This window comes from Mustela erminea, chromosome 18 (assembly GCF_009829155.1).
Source record: "Mustela erminea isolate mMusErm1 chromosome 18, mMusErm1.Pri, whole genome shotgun sequence".
Taxonomy (NCBI): domain Eukaryota; kingdom Metazoa; phylum Chordata; class Mammalia; order Carnivora; family Mustelidae; genus Mustela; species Mustela erminea.
In genome coordinates this window covers 18,752,403-18,773,126 of record NC_045631.1, presented here as the reverse complement: position 1 = coordinate 18,773,126, position 20,724 = coordinate 18,752,403, and the positions used below count along the sequence as shown (strand labels likewise).

The 20,724-nt window shown below is 38.1% G+C and overlaps 1 protein-coding gene across 9 annotated transcripts in view; it reads right to left on the bottom strand.

Annotated features, from left to right (window-relative positions):
* Positions 1–20,724, bottom strand: part of SSH2 (slingshot protein phosphatase 2) — a 250,754-nt gene that overhangs the window by 57,800 nt on the left and 172,230 nt on the right. For 8 of the 9 annotated variants that reach the window (XR_004280439.1, XR_004280441.1, XM_032320093.1 and 5 more), the window contains 2 exons: positions 3,374–3,477; positions 799–863 (listed from right to left, as the gene is read on the bottom strand). Coding sequence is in view for 6 of the 9 variants with exons in the window: in XM_032320093.1 (XP_032175984.1) it covers positions 799–863; positions 3,374–3,477 (169 nt within the window). In the remaining 3 variants the exon portion in view is untranslated. Of the gene's footprint in view, positions 1–798; positions 864–1,634; positions 2,258–3,373; positions 3,478–20,724 lie in introns of those variants that run through there. The other variant, XR_004280440.1, reaches the window with a different exon arrangement.

The window sequence follows — 20,724 nt, the reverse complement described above, 5'->3', positions numbered from 1 at the left end:
ATGGATTTTTATGTGAAATCATTCAACTTTAAAATTCTGGCTTGGAGTGAAAAACAATACCACTGTGGTCCAAATAAAATATATCTGCCATTTTGAGTCCTCTAGTTTGGAGCATTAAATCCCTATTTAAATGCCCTGTTTTCTGGTATCTTATCTTCCTTATAGTAACAATAATCCCCAGATTTGGGCAGCATTTTATACTCTTCAATATGCTTTCAGGTTCAGTTGATCCTCTCAACTGTGAGACGTAGAGAGGAGATGAGAAAGCAGGCTCAGACAAACTAAGCAACCAACATCACATGAGTAGCAAAAGCCTAAGCCCAGGTCTCCTTTCTCTGAGACCCGCACAAATCCCTGGCCCTTTTACTCTCTCCTTGTCCAACTTTACATGTGTTTTTGCCTCAGTCAGGCCCTCATGTAGAAGGACGGACTTCCTTCTTTCTGCCAATCTAAATTCATCATCTTTTAAGACCCAGCTCAAGCTCTACTGTATACAGAAAACCTTTCTAACTAGGGCAAGTCTTCGAGTATTCTTTCTTCTGAACTTCGGTTGTTGTTATAGTCAGTAACCTACAAACTGGTGCTTATCAACAGCCTTGAATCATCAAATTATTTCACATAATTTCACATTAGTTCATATTCCCAGTGACATTCTAAGCTCTTGGATGGTGCAGACATGTAATCCTTTTTTGTACCACATAGCTCCCAGCACTCTGTTGCGACATAATAATGACTGCTTAATGTTTGCCATCTTAGACAGTCTTTTGAGTAAGACTTACAATGATAACACTAACTTACCAGCCTGATGTTATCTTCTGGGCGGAGTAATATGAACATTGCTTGGAGATGCTGTTGGAGATCACCTGGTGAAATTTATGAAACAAAAAATAATTATTCTGCATTGTAATGCTAATAGAGAGGATTCCTTCTACGTTACTAACCAGTATAAAAGAAAGTTCTGGGTCACTGAACAACTATAATTAGACACAGAAATTACGTGTCTTATATATAATTATTAACTTTAAGTGGAAAGACAGAATGGTAGACTGCATCTCTATACATTCACTTTTAGCCTATACTACATTAAAATTTGCTTTATGTTTGTCCAGTGCAAGATACACTTGAAACCAGTATCAGTTTTGTACTATCGTGGATATTGATGAAAGCAATGGTGAGATGTGTTGGGCTGTGCTTTCAGGCCCACTAAAGCAGCAAGGAGGGAATCCTGAAAAGTGTGATGAACGGGTTTAGAATTACCTCCAACTTTAAAAAAAGCTAACTATTTTGCCATTCTTATTTCTGTAAATCTTCAGTTGCACTTAGCCTAAGAAGATTTTTAGATTCCCCTTAGAATAATGTCAGTGGTTTAAAATGATTTCCATATTAGTGGCTGATTTTCAAGAGAGAGTACTTTCATTAAATATAGTGGGTCCCAAGAAATAAATATTCCACTGAACCTAATGTTAGGTCCTTTAATGTGGCCAACCATTATTTGAATACATACGTGTTTCTACACATTCCCCAAAACTAAATTGAATTTTTTTGTATTAAAGTATTATAGATTTTCTCATACTCCTTATTCTATGCTAGAAAACCTGGGGCTTTGGCTAGTAGAAGATAATTAGATAACGTACTGTTATAAATGATGATAATCCGAGAACAAAAAACTTCATTCATGCCCACCCAGGTCCAGCTCTTTAACAGTCTAAAGTGACTGACACAGCCACCTGATCACAGATGCCAGTGGAACCTGTTCTCATACTCGTCTTGAAATCTACATACAAAATCTTCCTCCACGTAACTTCAACTGTTAACTGTGAGATGAAATATTATTATGTGCAAGAAGTGGTAAGGGGCAGGAAGAAAGAAAAGTAGGTTAGCGAACAGGTATTTGTTTAAAAGGTCAGCAAGTCTGAAAGCCTCTCCTTTCCCCCAACCCTTTTCTTCTCTTAAAGAATAGTTTTCTTGCCTCCCCCAACCCCCATCTCCAGTTCAATGCTGGCTTCTGACCAATTCCATTACTGCAGAATCTTTCAACTTGCAAAATTAAAAAGGCAAATCATCATGTTTGGTCAGGTCTGTTCTAGCACATTTCAAACCCACAGACACAATATAAGTCTCATTTGTAAGAACCAGTATCGGCTCATAGGTATAAAACCAAGAGAAATGAAGACATATGTTTACACAAGAACGTATACATAAAGATTCACAGCAGCATTATTCGTAACAGCCAAAAATTGGAAACAACTCAGATGTCTATCAACTGGTGAGTGGAAAAATAAAATGTGGCATATCTATACACTAGAATATTATTTGGTCATAAAAAGGAATGAAGTACTGACACATACTATAATGTAAATGACCCTTGAAAGCATTATGCTAAATAAAAGGAGCCTGTCTCAAAAGATCATTTATATAATTCCACTTATATGGAACACCCAGAATGGGCAAATCTATAGACAGAGAAAATAAATTAGTGGTTGCTTAGGATTGGCAGGGAGGGTGGAAGATATAGGAAATGACTGCTAATGGGTAAGTGAGTTTCTTCTGTGGGGTGATGAAAATGTTCTAAAGTTACAGTGATGGTTGTACAACTCTATACATATGAAAAACAAACAAACAAACAACAAAACCCAATGATGAGTGCAAACTTTAAATGGGTAAATTAGGTGAATTATATGGTATGTGAATTATATCTCAATAAAACTGTAAAAAAACAAATAAAAAAGAACAAGTGTGGGAAGACAGAGTGTTAGGTATAAACAATGAAGAGTGACTTAAGTTATACGTTATAACTGAGTTAAGCAGCTGAGGCTTTTTAAAAATTAAGATTCCTTCTGTTCTATCAATACAAACAACCTAAGATTTTTAGGATGATGAACCTGTAGAGGACAACCATTTCTAGGTAAATAGTGGACGTAAGAACCTACTCCAAGTGTTATTGGTCCAAAGATCCAGCTGGCTTCTTGGAAGGTCAGGCAAAAGTCAGGAAGGCCTATCCCTACCGTAAGGCTTCTTACGTGAGCTGGGTATGTGGAAACTCAGGTTTGTTAGTGGTGAAAAGTACTGCCGGTAAGCAAACTGGGAATTTGCTACTGGAAAACCTTAAGTGATAAGTCACATAAGAATTCATTAGAGTACTCTTGTACCATATTATTTTTCCAACACAAATTTATTGAACACTTACTACATATATAATGTATTCTGTTAAATGCCAAAAAAATAGTGAGAGTGAAAGACAAGTGATTATAGCACAATACAATGCTTTTTTTTCACTATTTCAAGACTGTTGGAGAAATGGAGATAAGGTTGTCAGCCTTTTAGAACAAAAGGCAAAGAAACCAAGAAAGGAATGGTATATGTGGAACTTTACCTGCATGCTTGTTGCGTCTGTGGCTAATTCTTGGTGTGGATGAGCCATTTCCCCGTGGCAGAAAAAGGGCAGCACCTTTGACAGTTAGAAAGCTCTCGCTGATGCTGTAAGGGAAAAAGTCAAAAGGAAATGGATTATTTAAGGAAGGAAATCAGAGTATGATGGAGATACATTTTGGGATTATTCTCTCTTCCATCTTCCAAAGTTCCAATTTCATAGGATGAAGTAAAAATAGAATCAAGAGAGACCCTTTTATTTACACAAACCCATCTAGTCTAGACAGTTTTTCTGAAACCTACGATATTCTATATATATCACATGGTAGCAGTTAAGAATAAAGGCTTGGGAAACAAAAAAGAGGGTAATGGCTCTGAAGTCAGATCGCCCGGGTTCGAATCCTGACTCTGCTACTTCTTACCTGAGTGAATTTTAGGTGACCTAAGTTTCCTTATGGGTAAAATACAGGTAATAAAATGAAGCTATTGTGCAGAGTCAACAAGGATACAGTTTCTTAGAGTAGTGCCCTTGTGCAGACGGATTTTTGAATTCAAAATGCAACTAAGGTATAAAACTCTCAGTTTTGCTTTAGTATTATCTCTAGAAATGAAGCTGGCCGACACATCTGAGAACACTTTAGTTGCTTTTAAAACTCCCAAAGCTCTACCATGAATTTAATTCTTAGTGTTTTAAATGATTGCATTTTAAGGTACATAAACATGGGTTACACAAATATCAATACTATAGAAACATCTTCATTTTTTAAAAAGATTTTATTTATTTGACAGAGAGATAGAGAGCACAAGTAGGCAGAGTGGCAGGCAGAGGGAAAGAAATAATAAGAAATAATCTCCCCTGAGCAGGAAGCCCTATTCGAGGCTTAATCCCAGAACCCTGGGATCAGGCCTGAGCTGAAGGCAGCCGCTTAAATGACTGAGCCATCCAGGCGATCTGGAAACATCTTTAGATAAGACAAGCATAAAGGTATAAATGCTTCAACTGGAGGAAACTGGAAACCCTCATCTTAATTCTTTTTTTTTCTTTTTAAAGATTTATTTATTTGAGAGAGAGAGAGTGCACACGGAAGTAGGGAGGTAGATGAGGGAGGGGAGCCCAAGACCCTGAGATCATGATGTGAGCCAAAAATCAAGAGTTGGGCACTCAACTGAGCCACTCAGGTTCCCCTCTTATCTCTATTCTTTTTATTTATTTATTTTTAAAAGATTTATAGATTTGAGAAAGAGAGAGACAGAATGGTGGGGAGGGGCAGAGGGAGAGAGAAACTCTAAGCAGACTCCATGCTGACCAAAGAGCTGGCTGTGTGGCTGGATCCCATGACCCTGAGATCATGACCCAGGCTGAAAACAAGAGTCTGACGTTCAACTGACTGTGCCACCCATGAGTCCCTCATCTTAATTCTTAAATGTAGTATTTTTAACTTGTGACAGACAGATTGATAGGCAGCCATTTTCTGTGTGTTTTAAATAACTGGAAGCATAGTTAAAATTTTATACATCAAATGACTGCTATTAAATGTTGCAGGTGAGATGTGGTTATTTTTAGTTTACTTGAAATGATTAGCTAAAGGGGGAGAGGGGGAAACAAATTTTGAAATTTGGAAAATGCTAAGCTTTCTGGTAAGAAATTTTAATCTTTATTTACATTTTCTTTAAGATATAAAAGGTTGATAATTTATGTAGTTAAACTGAACCATAACCATCGGTGATCAGAGAGCAGGTAACTGCAGTCCACGGAAAAAGTTATGACCTAGGAATTTAAAAAATAAGATCCTGAAGTTTTTGTTTAATTGCATCGATTTCTATATTTATGAGAATTTATAAACTGCCGTAAGTTCTGAATGAGATTAATCTTGTCTAATATAAGTAAATGTGTCTATAGACTGTGATCTCTCTAAACTAAAAAGTATAGTACTTGGAACTGTGTTCTTTATGATTATAGTGTTGATAAAGTACTAATACACAGAAAATGAAGGAATTACACAGTGTAAAAAAAAAAAAGTGGTGTCCTTAACAAATATTAGTTATTGTTACTGGGTCTGTGATTATCATAACAGCATCTGATTAGGTTCTAATCAGATGTAAATGATGTTACAATACTTAAGTTACTAGTAATAGACTCAAAGTTTGCCAAAAAATTTTTGTTTAAAATACACACACACCATGCTGAAGTGTTACTCAAAACTTTACTTTCACTGACTTGCATTCCCACATGCAGTGAAAGGATGACACAGGAAATCGGTTTAACCTATGGAGTTTGCCATGTTAACACCATTTTTCATGTAAATGACAGCTCAACAGAGGTGGAGATTTACTGTTCAGAATAGCAGTAATATAATTACTAGTAAATATCCACAGAAAAGAGAAAATATATTGGAACTATTTCATACCAACAGACTAAGCCTTTTAAATGGGAGTGCCTGGGTGGCCCAGTGGGTTAAGCCCCTGCCTTTGGCTCAGGTCATGATCTCAGGGTCCTGGGATCGAGCCTCGCATTGGGCTCTCCGCTCAGCAGAGAGCCTGCTTCCCCTCTGCCTTTCTGCCTACTTGTGATCTCTCTCTCTGTGTCAAATAAATAAATAAAATCTTAAAAAAAAAATGTTACTCACAAACTTTGAAAAGGATAGAACTTCTAAAACATTAATGGCAAAATTTAGAATCATATAATGGAGGGTTCCAAGTTTGCTTATAAGTATGTTTATGCAGAGTTAGCTAATGTATTATAAATTACGCTGCCTACTCAACATTTCTGCTTGGAAATCCAATTGGTGTCTCAAATTTACATTGACAAAACAAAGCTCTGGAGTCCCTATAAACCTGATCCCTAGTCTTATCCACCCAAATTGTTTGAGCCAAATACTTGACAGTCATCCTTGGTTTCTCTTTTTTCCTGCAATAATATGTATCCTAATTCATCAGCAAGACCTGAGGGCTATACTTCCAAATATATCTTGAGTCTGCCCACTTAGTTCTATTACTACTATGACAACGTCCATGGCACCATCATTTTTCAAAACTTAGATCACTGTTAAAGGGGTTTTTTTTTTTCAAGCTTTTTATTATAGAAAATTACAAACATAAACAGAAATAGAGGGGATGATATAATGAACCTCCATATTCTCTCACATTTCAGCTTTAATCCAAGGCCAATCTTTGTTTCTTCTGAGTCCTTACTCTCTTTACCTTGTCCCTGAAGTGAAACTAATCCCAGACATTCTATCAGCAAAAAGTCTCTTAACTAGCCTGTCTGCAACCACTTCTGCACTGCTGCTATCCACTTACCAAAGAGCAACCAGAGGGATTCTATATATACAAAACACACAGATATATCATGTGTTTCCCTTTGTACTTACAAAGAAAAGCTGAAGTCTTTAGCTTAGACTTCAAGGCCCTGTAACATCCAATAATACATTACTTTTCTGATTTTGTACTACCTCCCCTTTTGTTCACTTGCTATAGTTGCACTGGTCTCTTTTATTTCTTCTGTGTTTCAGGCCCCTTCTTAGGGGCCTTTGTGTTTTTTCTTCTCTTAAAAAAAAAAAAAAGATTTTATTTATTTGAGAGAGAGAGAGAGGGAGAACATGCAGGGGAGGGGCAGAGAGAGGGGGAGAAGCAGGCTCCCTGCTGACAGGGAGCCCAAGACACAAGGGGCTCAATCCCAGAACCCTGGGATAATGATCTGAGCCAAAGGCGGGCGCTCAACCAACTGAGCCACCCAGGCACCTTATGCTTTTTATTTTCTACGTGGGATAATTTTCTCTTGGCCTGTCACTATTTAAGCCACAGCTCCAGTATCATCACCTCTTCCTCATCCCAGTCATACTCTATCCTTATTTACTTGTATACTTGATTATGGTTATCTCCTTATGATAGAATATAAGCTCAATGAAGAGTGAGGATTTTATTTTGCTCAGTACATAATCCTCAACATTGGAAATAGTGCCAAATGCATATTAGGTGATCAATAGCTATTTAAGGATGAATCAATTCATCCCAGAGTTCTTCCCACACAGTTTTAGCTGTCCTGTCATTGCAGCAGGAAATGTAATTTAGGACAAGGAAACAGAAATCCTGTAATTTCACATGTAAAAAATAATTGTTACAGAACTCAATATATGTGGCAGATTAATGGATTGTAAATACAAATGTCTGATGATACATTAATTGGCAAATAAAATTAAATCACCTCTATAATGTTGTCAGTCATTGACTCAACTTTATCCTTTAAGTAAGAGGCATAAAGCTGATAAACTTTTGAACTAACCTGCCAAATAGATTGGAACATGTCTTCTAAAAACAAATACAAGAAGTCATGGATGCCACTTTAAAAATCTGCATGCTGGCTGGGAGGGGCCGCCTTTATTTTGTTTTGTTTTCATCTTTAAATAAAGCATTACGCTCTTGTGGTCTGTTGCACAAGTCTTGTCTCTTGTTACGTTCGTGGTATGCACATGTCACCCTGCTGTGGGTCACTGTGTTTCAGTCACATTACGGGAACAACCTAAAACAAAATGTCTTGAGTGACAGGATGAGTGGGGTACACCACAGACAGGAAATGAAATTCACACTTCTGCCAACACAGCAACTGTCTGCTTTACCAAATGAAAATATTTTAAAAATACAGACTAATATTCTACCTATCACCAGACAAAGTTACAGCTATGTGCACTTTGGTTTCCGGTAAGCAAAGTGGTCTCAACATCCACAAAAGAAGTGTATTTGTAGAGAGCTTAAAACAACCAAGCATACTTCAGTCGTTCCTTTTGTGAGACAGAAGTAGTTTCTCTTTGACAAACACTAGCTTAAGAACAAACTTCCTGGTTTGATACATTTATTGTTGCTCATGCTTTAAAGCAAACCTAAGTGTGTTCTTTAAAATGTGTGTAGTGCTTTCACACTGGGTTAGGTGGAACCAAGGACCCTTGGTTAATTCAAAGCTACCTGGAAAATTCCTGATGGTGAAAGACCAGGAGTCAAACTCACATACAGTATAAAAGAAAAGATGTTTTTCTATTGGAATCATTTCCACAAATCTCAATGAACTTTTCTGATACAACAAAAATGCACAGCAGATACACCTGTGTCAAATAAATAAGTAATAAATAAGTCAGGAGACTGCCCTAGTAGGTATGGTACTGGCTCCCAGAGAGTCATGGCAGACACACTCTGGATGGTACAGTCAATTCTCTTTTATTCTGTGGTCCCAGATTAGGAGTCTCCAGTTATCATGAAAGTGGCATATACTGTTGGTTACAGGGATCAGGAATGAAAGCATGGCTGATTACAAAAATCCCTTATCATCACTGAGCAAAAGTCAAAGCTCTATAAATACTATAAAAAATAGGATAGCAGTATGATGGTGTGGAAGTGAAAAAATGAAATTCACAACCAACAGAGTTAGGTGGTTCAAACTGAACTTGAAAATTAAATGATTTATTTGCATATGATATATGATCATATTATATGTGAATTTTATCACATGTACTTCAGCGTAAGGTAAAAGCTTAGTATATTTTGCTGTAACAGCAAGAGATTAATTTATATAAATATTGGTCTTCCTGAAAATTCAATCAACATAGATTTGGTCTCTACTTAAAAATTTGGAGAGCAAGTGAAAACTTTTACACATTTTTTGAGTTGACCAATTCTGGACCAGAAACAGGACTTCTCCAGTAAATTTTATGGAGCCACTCAAAGGTGATTACAGTTGCCTAAATTAGACACAAATCCAAAAGCTTTCTTGGTCTAAAGATGGAGAGTATTTAGCTGCTTGATAAGAAAATGACACAGGATTATCTTGATAAGAAAATGACACAGTGACCAACTTCAGAATACAGCTGAAGATCATCTATTCCTCTCTTGCCATAAGACTGCTTGCTCAACGGAGAGAAAATAATTCCTAGTTAGACATATGAATAGCTAATAATAACTAACTTGACTGGATACCTAGAGTATGCTGGGCATTAAGCTGAGCACTTGACATTATTTCATTTAATCTTCACAACAATCCTATGAAGTAAGTACTATTTTTTACCCCCAATTTACACATAAGAGACTGATGGACTCAAGAGATTCTGAGTTATTTGCCCAAGATCAGACATCTGGTAATCCTCAGAGCAAGAATTCAGACCAAGATTTGACTTGAAACTTAATGCTCTGAATCACTCTCTACTCTGCTGTTTCAGTTTTATGATATAGTTTATGTAAAATGAAATACAATGTTTTCCTACAGAGCTTTCAACAGAACTGAATTTAAAAGTAGACTACAGGAGTGAAAGAAAAGGACTGAAATAAATCCAGATCTCAACTCTTCTCATGCCTTTTTTTTGTTTCCCTTATCAAGGGCACGAATAGAAAGACTTTAATAAGGGGAATCAAGAACATCTGGCTGAGAGATGAATCCAGATGGGCTAGAGAGTAGAGAAAAGAACTGTAACTTCTGTTGGGAATGACAGTAGCATTTCAGTCTTGAAAATGGAGGAAAGATTACTCTGCTTTAAACAGATCTGGGGAAGCACTCTGTGCCAATCTCTCTTGATCAAAATCACTTCCTAGAGCATGAAATTTCTTAACTGGCAGTTTATTCTCAGGCACAGTGTAGAGGAAAAGGTCAACCAATGGAAGAAAATACTTAACTGTTCTGAGGTTGGAATTTTTTCTAAAGATTTTATTTATTTAAAAAAAATAAAGATTTTACTTATTGAGAGAGAAAGAGAACACAAGAACATAACAGAGCACAAGTCGGGGGGTGGTGAGAGGGAGAGGGAGATGCAGACTCCCTGCTGAACAGGAGCCAGACACGGGGCTCAACCCCAAGACCCCGAGATCATGACTAGATTGGAAGACAGATGTTTAACTGACTAAGCCACCCAGGCGTCCCGAGGTTGGAATAGTTTTTGAAGAATGTAGCCAGTGTGATCATCCATGACCAGCAGAAAGGCTAAGGAAGCAAAAGAAAGCAACAACACACCAGGCCAAATTGCAGAGTATCAGCTGGATACACAGTCTTCTATTTTGCATACAAAATACATGAAGAGATGGATCATTTACTATGGGAAGTTGGGTTTCAGAGAGTGGATATAATAGTTTTACTTCAATATTAAAATTAAGGAAGTAGATTTTCATGTTTATAGTGTTTGTGATGTTTGGTATTTCTGCTGAAGCCAAAATTTATAGGTAAATTACATTTTACTTATAAATTGCACAAAGTGAGATGGCTGCCATTTATATAAAACTAAAATACACACAATCTGAACTGATTGTTTTACTTTTGTCTTGAGGTATATTCATCTAGGGGTAAGTTTCAAACATATTCTACCCTAACATTCTCCCTTTCTTAATAAGTGTTCTCTGATTATTTGTTTAATTTTCAGATTCAGAGGACTAGGGCAGCTTCTGTCAATTCCTTAGTTGGAGAAGAGTTCATGTCCCTACTTGGTGTGACTGTATCATATAGAAAGGAAATTTCGAAACAAAAAATATCAGACCAGAGGCCAAAAGACTACAGAACTATCAATGCCACTGCCTACTGAAAAGTTTGGCTAACTCCAGATATCAGAAAGAAAACATGGCTGCAAAAGTCAAAAGCATATTTCCGAGTAGTGAGAAAAAGTTTGATTCTATAATCCTAAAGGAACTCAGGGACTAGACTATAATGGGAGAAAGTCTAAATTCAAATATCATACATATTCTTTTCTGTAATTAAACATTCTCACCCCATCCCCACCCTTGCATGGGCATACTTCCAAATGACAGTATTAGAACAGTAATCAATACGGAGCCTTCCCCAGGTATAAACTCCAGACACATGCCTATGCATGCAGGCAGTAGGATTATTTCTCTCCTCATAGGCAGAGAAGCAGAGGTTGGGGTACATGAGTAGACCAATTATTGGCAAAGTAAAGAAGAACTTAGGACTCCAGTTCTTACTCATTAACTATAACCATCAGACATTTTAGTCCCAGCTAATCTTCCACTTAAACTTTCTTGCACAATGTCCAGCAAATGTCCATCCTCAGATACAGCTGTCTGTTTTCCCCCTTTCCTACTTTTCTACAATTTAAGAAGAAAAGCAAAGTTCTGCTTGTTGAAGGCTGAGGGACAAACTCCTTCAACCATCCCGATCTTTTCCCTATAAACCATAAACAGAAGAAAAAAACGCAGAAAATCCCTTTTGTTTTGTTCATTTTGGATGCTCATTTACTTGGTAAGATCTTGTGATGATTCCATTTTGCCTCAAAGATGTGCATTTTAGAAATATTCAGAAACATAATGTAGAACCAGTAATTTTACCACTGGCCATATAACTCAACCTTCCAATTTCTACAGATTGGGGTACATCTGAATTGACATTTGTTATTTTTGGCTGTCCAGCAACAGATGTCTCCTTCCTAATCTCCCTCTGGTCTCCATTTGGGGAATACCCCCAAATGTGCATGGTCTTGGTGGCCCCCAACTCTGGAACTGTAAGGGGCCTTGCAGGAACTTGGCATGTGGTTTAGGCCTAGCTAGCTGAAATGCTCCCCAAATCTTTTTTTTTTTTTTTAAGATTTTATTTATTTATTTGAGAGAGAGAGAGTGAGAGAGTACGAGAGGGGAGAAGGTCAGAGGGAGAAGGAGATTCCCCATGGAGCTGGAAGCCTATGTGGAACTCGATCCCGGGACTGCAGGATCATCACCTGAACTGAAGGCAGTTGTCCAACCAACTGAGCCACCCAGGCCCCCCATCCCCAAATCTTAAGACAAGTTATCCAAAGGAGTAGAGAGAGTGAGGGATGGTCACATTCACCGTGGGGAGAAAAAGGTATAGACTAGTCTGTTCCTACTCCCTGGGCTTCCCTGAATGCCCTTGGCTCCTGTCTGTTCTTGAAGCCTCCTGTCTATTAGGTGAGCTCTGATTGCCTTCTAACAAATATTCTGGTAAAGATAGTTAAAATTCATTTCTGAACTTGCAACAGAAAATCTGATATATCAATTGCAGTTCAAAGAATTTAATGACTTGTCACATGTCACACAGCTAGTTAGTTAGACCTTAGACTAAGCCCCATGTCATCTGACACTCAGGGCAGCACTTTAACCCTTTATCCTGAGTTAGTCATTCCCACAACAGGACATACTGTGGGCCTAATAATCTGAAGCAACCCAGCAGTTAAAAACACATCTGGTCAGTTCATCTAAAGAGAACAAAGACAGGATTTTACTGCAAAGCCTGGTGTGATATTTGTTCTATTTTTCACAGTATCCTGAAGACAAAGTTCAGGTTTGAGTGGGGAAAAGTTTAGACATATTCCCGTGAGGCAGGTACTTTCACACTGTTTTCTTAAAGTTGCTTCTTTTCCTTTTTTCCTTAATATTTGTTGACTGTTAAACACTGCTTAAAAAATATATGAAAAACTAGATGCCAAAAACAAAAAGTTAGGAAGACTGTGGGCCTTAGGAAGGAGGGCAAGAAGGCCTACATGAGAAAAGAACTGGAAAGAAAAAGAGGGAGGCCTCAATAAATAAAATCAGAAATGAAAAGAGAAGTAACTGACATCACAGAAATATAAAGGATTCTAAGAGACTAGTATGAAAAATTAGGTGCCAACAAACTGGACAACCCAGAAGAAATGGATACCTAAGTACCTGGAAACAAACAATCTTCCCAAATTGAACCAGGGAGAAACAGAAAATTGGAACAGAACAATTACTAGCAACAAAACTGAACTGGCAATAAAAAAACTCAAACTCAACAAACACAAGTCCAGGACTAAATGGCTTCACAGGTGAATTCTACCAAACATTTAAAGAGTTAATACCTACTCTTCTCAAACTATTCCAAAACACAGAAGAAGAAGGAAAACTTTCAACTTTATTCCATGAGGCCAGCATTACCCAGATACCAAAACCAGACAAAGACACTCCACAAAAAAAGGTAACTAACAGCCAATATCCCTGATGAACATGGATGCAAAAATCCTCAACAAAATAGAGGTAGACAGAATTCAACAACATATTCAAAGGATCATTCACCATGATCAAGTGGTTCTTATTCCAGGATGGTTCAACATCTGCAAATCAATCAACATAATATACACATCACATTAACAAAATGATGGATAAAAACCATATGATCATCTCAATAGATGCAGAAAAAAGCCTATGACAAAATTCAGCATCTGTTCATGATAAAAACTCTCAACATAGTGGGTTTAGAGGGAAGAGACCTCAATATAACAAAGGCCATATATGACTGAGAATCTTGTTTTCAGGAAGGTCTTCTTCCAAGGAGAGGAGAAACTGCCTCAGCTCAAAGAGCCCATTTCCTTTACAGGCTGAATTACAAGTTTCTCAGTCCTGTGGCTGAGAACTCTGGACTTGAACACAAAAAGCAAATGCCCTGAATAGTTTCTTCTCAGTATTTAAATTGCCAGATGCATTGGTTACCAAGACATGACCAATATTACTAGAGACCAAATTTAAAATAGTTGGTGGGAATAAACAAAATAAGACAAACAAAAGAATACTAACTCAGAAACTGTACAGCATTTCAAAAATTACTTCATTTGCATGATTCAATAAATGTCTTTCCAGGTATTTAAAACACACCTGCAGAAGGAATGCAAGCTGGGCTTTTAAGCACTTGGCCAAAACGTCAAACCCAAATCTGTTTTCAGATTTCTCTTTCACTCTAATGCAAAGCTACTTCTTCTTTTTAAGATTTTATTTATTTATTTGTGTGTGTGTGTTTGTGTGAGAGAGAGAGAGAGAGAGAGAGAGAGAATATGACTGGGGGAACCTCTTCTGAGCAAGAGGACTGACAAAGGGCTTGATCCCAGGACCTTGGGATCATGACCTGAGCTGAAGGCAGATGCTTAACTGACTGAGCCACCCAGGCACCCTAATGCAAAGCTTCTTATGAGGCTGAGGCCATCCTCTATTCTTTGCTGCAGTCACCTTCTGATATCCTTGTCACTATCTTTTATTTAATACCCCTTATCTAGCTCAATCTTCTCTACTTTCACTCTGATTTCTACACTAATCTTTTTTTTTTTTTTTTTTAAAGATTTTATTTATTAATTTGACAGAGAGAAATCACAAGTAGACGGAGAGGCAGCCAGAGAGAGAGAGAGAGAGGGAAGCAGGCTCTCTGCTCAGCAGAGAGCCCGATGCGGGACTCGATCCCAGGACTCTGAGATCATGACCTGAGCCGAAGGCAGCGGCTTAACCCACTGAGCCACCCAGGCGCCCATCTACACTAATCTTAAGAGATTTCATTGTTCATATAGATGAACATCCAGCAGTTTTTTCTCCAAATTTCTCATCCTCTTAATGTTCAAAGACCTTCACCTGGACTCTATTTAGATTTCTCTTTTTTTAAAAAAAGATTTTATTTATTTGACAGAGAGAGAGATCACAAGCAGGCAGAGAGGCAGAGCAGAGAGAGGGGAAGCAGGCTCCCTGCTGAGCAGAGAACCCGTTGAGGGACTACATCCCAGGACCCTGGGATCATGACCTGAGCCGAAGGCATAGGCTTAACCCACTGAGCCACCCAGCGCCCCTCCATTTAGATTTCTTATTCCCAGAGCCCTTTTGGAAGGCATCAGATCTTGAGGGATTTGATTTCAGAAACCAAGCCCCCACTTTCTGACTATCCTCCCCTCTCTCGTGACTCTCCTGTGTTCACTCTTTTCACCACCCTCATGGCCACTTTATCCTATATATAGACGCTTCTGATTAGTTATCTATTGCTGAATAACAAGTTACTTTGAAATGGAGAAGCTTAAAACAATAAAGATCCTTCATTATCTCACACAGTTTCTGTGGGTTAGGAATTCAGGAGCAGCTTAGCTGGGTGGTTCTGGCTCAGGGTCTCTTACCAGGATGCAGCAGGCATCTGAAGCCCTGAATAGGACTGAAAGATCTGCTTCTAAAATGGCTCGGTCAGATGGCCACTGATCCGAGACCTCAGTTCTTTGCTATGTAAACTTCTGTACTGTGCTTGTTGAGTACTCTTATGACAGGGCAGCTGTCCTTCCCCAGAGTAAGCGATCCAGAGAGACCAAGGCAGAAGTGCAATGTTTTATGATTTAACCTTGGAAGTTACACATAATTTCTTTCTTTTCTTTTTAAGATTATTTATTTATTTTTAAAGATTTACTTTTTTTTTTTTTTTAAAGAGAGAATGAGTGTGTGTGCAAGCAGGGGGATCAACAGAGGGAGGAGAGAAATCCCCAGACTCTTCGCTGAGCACAGAGCCCCATGCAGGGTTCAATCTCACCATCCCAAGGCCATGGCCTGAGCCGAAATCAAAAGTCACACGCTCAGCTGACTGGCGCACCCAGGTACCCCTGGCAGACCATAACTTCTGCAACACACTACTAGTACACACATCAACCATATTTAATGTAGGAGGGAGAATATATAGGGATATAAATACCACAAGTCCAGAATCAAAGGGAACCATCATGAAAGCTGGTTGCTACAACTTCCACACTGGTTCTATAGCTCAGATCACCAGAGACTTATAACTATACAACCAACTGTCTACTAGATAGCTTTTTGTTGATAGTAATGACAACAACTTTACCAATATTTCACAAACTTTTATTTGAAAACTTGCAATCTGGAACAATGGCATATCCACCAAAATGTTCTCTTTGGGAGTTGTGTCACGGTGGTGGAAGTGGTTAGGTGTTGGTACTGAGCATCATAAAATAAACTTAAAGAAGATGTTGTAATTATCATTTGTTGAATACCCACCCTGTGTTAGGCATGATTTTATATCACTATCTCACAACAACTCTATGAAAGGAAGTCATTCTTCCCATTTCATAGATGAAGGTGCATAGAGGAGAGTAACTTGCCTAAGCTTACCAATTACACAATCAGTAGGATAGAGCAAGGATAAAAATCTAGGCCTATTTCCAAGTTTTCTTTTGTTTTTTTTTTTTAATTCCATTCCATGACTTTTTTTTTTTTTTAAAGATTTTATTTATTTATTTGACAGAGAGAAATCACAAGTAGACGGAGAGGCAGGCAGAGAGAGAGACAGGGAAGCAGGCTCCCTGCTGAGCAGAGAGCCCTTTGCGGGACTCGATCCCAGGACCCTGAGATCACGACCTGAGCCGAAGGCAGTGGCTTAACCCACTGAGCCACCCAGGCGCCCCATTCCATGACTTCTTTAGCAGTTTGAGTTCTTTGCCTCTTCTGCACAATGCAGTCCCATTGTAGCCTACCCACCAGGGTAGCAATTGGGTTCTAAATGAGATTTCTCGGGGCATCTGGGTGGCTCAGTGGGTTAAAGCCTCTGCCTTCGGCCCAGGTCATGGTCCCAGGGTCCTGGGATCAAGCCCCACATTGGGCTCTCTGCTCAGCGGGGAGCCTGCTTCCTCCTCTCTCTCTGCCTGCTTGTGATCTCTGTCTGTCAAATAAATAAATAAAATCGTTAAAAAAAAAAAAAACCTTTAAAAAGATAAAATAAATGAGATTTCTCAAACATCAGAAAACCAAGCATTGGTTTCTTTCTTTCTTTCTTTTTAAATTGAGTCAGTCCAGTGTTCAGTGTTACTTTACTGCAGTCCTACAAGTAATTCTTAAAACTCCATGGCCACAAACATTTAATACAGTCTGTAAAATACTGGTCTATCAATTTTCATTATCAAACCATTTCTCTTAAGTTGTTCTCTGCCTTATTAGGCTAAGAAAATGAAATAATTTGCTAATACACTCTTAAAAGTCCCTCAAAAATGTGTATTTTTGAGATTTTATCTTTTTAAGTTACCTCTACATCAAACGTGGGGCTCAAATCACAACGCTCAGAGCAAGAGTCTCATGCTCTTCCTATTAGCAAGAGTCTCATGCTCTTCCTATTGAGTTAGCCAGGTGTCACCAAAATAGTAATTCTTAAATAAAAAAACAAAGGGGAATAGAGAAAGGCATGGCAAAATATGCTGAATGTCTTTTAAATCTATTGCCTGGTTTTCTTTACTATCACCACATTGACTTTAAAGTCCTTGGGCAAATTCTTATTTTTATAACTATTTTAATGCATATTACAGATCACCCTGGCCCTGTACTAACACACAATGAAATCCAAGAGGAACACTGTTGCCAGGGTTTAGGTTCTGACACGTAAAAACAGTTAACTTTTATAAAATAGTGATGATGATGATGGAGGAAGAGAAGGAAGAAAAGAAGAGAAAAGAAAAACAAAGAGCAACCAGCAAAGTTCAAAGGACAATTTAAGGAGTTGTTAAAAAAAAGAAAAAGAAAAAGAAAGCAAATAGCAGTCTCAGGCCTTAATTAGTTCACGGTTTTTAACCAATCCAATGTTCCTTGCTTCCTACTTTTTTCCTCCTTAATCTTTACAGACTCATCATAGATTGCCACCACTAGAGATAGAAAAGTTTACCCCACTGGTTCCTTGCAAATTTAATATCTTGAGTTTTCTTGATGGCTGATCTGATATTTAATAATTAATTTTTCAAATTTACTAAATGTTACATTTTAGATCAATTTATGAAGAAGCAATGAACAAGGCACTTCCTTCTCTATTTTCCAAATACTATTCATAAGAAATCAGAAAGCTAGAGACAAAGAGATCACACAGTAGTATTTTGCAATACTCTAGAGTGCAATCTGAAGCAATGAGAATTCCAAACATTTTAGTTAGGATTTAGAAAAAAAGAAAAATATTCCAATCAAAATGATCCAAGTGTAAATTACAATTTCATATGTGTTTTAAAGAAAAAAAAGTTGAAACATCACATATTTTCGGGGCACCTGGCTGGTTCAGTCAGTGAAGCATGCAACTCTTGATCTTGGGGTTGTTAAGTTTAAGCCCCATGTTGGGTGTAGAGATCACTTAAAAATAAAATCTTTCATTTTTTAAAAATTTTTAATCTTTTTAAAAGATTTTATTTATTTATTTGACAGACAATGATCACAAGTAGGCAGAGAAACAGGCAGAAGGAGAGAGAGGAGGAAGCAGGCTCCCCACCGAGCAGAGAGCCCGATGTGGGACTTGATCCCAGGACCCTGGGATCATGACCTGAGCCGAAGGCAGAGCTTTAACCCACTGAACCACTCAGGCACCCCAAAAATAAAATCTTAAAAAAAAAAAAAAGTCACATTATTTGCTTCCGTGTAGCAACAGGCATTGCACTACAATCCCATACCTAGACTGGTTTTAGGTACTGGTTGAGCAATGTCCTATAAGCTCCCAAATGGCAACTCAAGACACAGAAAAACATAAGGAACAAAAGGAAATGATTTTAACTGCCAAAGGCAAAATTTTTGCACAATGACTGGAAGGAGAGCTGCAATCCTAATCCTACCATTTTCTCACATGGTAGTAGGCAGCTAGGAGGCTATAATGTGAGTCTCCTAGACTTGCTCTGTCATCCGGAGACCCTAACATTCCAGAGATTCATCCTTTAAATATATAAGCACAGGGGATCACAGTTTCTAAAAGGAAGGTGGGAAGATATTCCATCTTAGTAAAACAAGAAGATATGGTCCATTTCATTCTTTTTTATAAAACAAGAAAGGAATAATGAGAGACATGGATATCATTATAGAACAAAAGGTGATACTATAGACAGCTTGATAAGGTTAAACAACCAGTTACAAGTGAAGCATGGCTTCCCAGACTAGTCAGGTGGAAGAGTTAAAGCTTGCATACACAAAGGGCAAAAGATAGAGAAACATTTTTTTCTTTTGGCTGTATGAGTTGGTAAGTTTATTTATATTTACTGTGAATGCTGACTTATGTTTTCTATTTACGTTGCTTTTATTTTTCTTTTATATTTCCTGTCATCTATTAGGGTAAAAAATAATACATTCTATTTCTATCTTAACGTGCATATCTTAAAACCTTAATAAGTAAATGTAACGCAGCAAATCAATAGTTTTACATCATAGACATGTTTTTTTCTAAATAAGGCTGTCCTGGAGTAGGCCCAGTAACGTGCCTTAAAAAATCAATGTAATTTAAAATACCAGTTTTTAAGTGTTAAGGAAATTAAAAATCCTACACATACATATGTCTTACTTTTAAAAATAAAGGTTGGGTCTCAGCCATACTCTAAAAACGAGGATACTTGGGTGTAGGAAAGGAAAATAAAAACTAGATAGAGCTCACTAACAAAATGCTGATAAAGTCACAATGCCCTTTCGGTAACTCAAGACCCAAAACCAAATTCTGCTACAGTCAGGGGGAAAAAAAAGGGAAGTGGCTGTATAACAAATTACCTGGACTTCCGCTTAAGAAAAAGGCCATAATCAGGCAAAAAAAAAAAAAAAAAAAAAAAAAAAAAGTATGCATGTGAAGAACGGGAGGGTAATAAGCAGGAGTGGAAATGGCTCTTAGCAAAGGAAGGTGACATTGTGGGTGCTGGTTTTCTCTTTCTGCAAATCTCTCTTTAATGATATTGTTATACTGTGTTTTCAATTTTTAAAACGGAGCCTCCCCTCCCCCCCTCCAAAAGAAGAGAGCAGAACAGGAAAACACATCGTGGGAACGGAGTCAAGCACACAGATGTTTTGCGTAAGCTGCTTTTCAGAGACATCTGCCTTTGTGCAAGACTTGAAAAAGTAAAGCTGTTGTCAACAAGTTCTCCAAAGTGAGGAGGGGTGGGGCCTGAGAGAAAGTGAGCTGTGAAGAAACCAGCAATTAGAACCCTAAGGGTTGAAAAACACAGTTTCTTAGATGAAGTTCCTCATTTATGAGCCACCTCTCTGCCCAAATGCTTTGCCCTCAGCAATGTCTGCTACTCAGACGAGGAGGACTCAAGCTGCCCACATGTCTCCGGGCCACTGACTGAGGCTCTAGCAGCAGGGCCACTCAGCTCTTCGCAGTGCTGGCCTATTTCTGTAAGCGAGAGATAGGGCACAATCTCCTATGGAAAAATCTGAGTGGGAAGCAAGATGCTCTACTCCTCCCTTCTTGTTCCAACTCCAAATAAAAATGCTTATTATGCACAAAAGAATTCATGTAAAAGCAAAGATAATAAATAGTTTACCTGTTCCTATTCTCTTGCTTTCGTTTATTAACTTTTATTCTGTTTAGCAAGATGAATACTCCTAGATCTATATTGTTCACTTTCCCACGTAAGGCAGTGCCTTTGCCCTGCTTTACATAGTGCCCAGTCTAACGCCAGGTACAAAGTGTTTAGTAAATGTGATCTGCAAATGACAACAGGGCCGGTGCTGAAGACTCAAGCGCACTTTGGAGGACAATACAGTGTGAAAGTCACCGTGTAAAACCTCTTTTCTGGTGCTCACGTATCAAGTGCCTAAGCCCACATGTCTGCAACATAGACTACAGGAAAAGGCTGCCTCTTTGTTGTTTGCAGT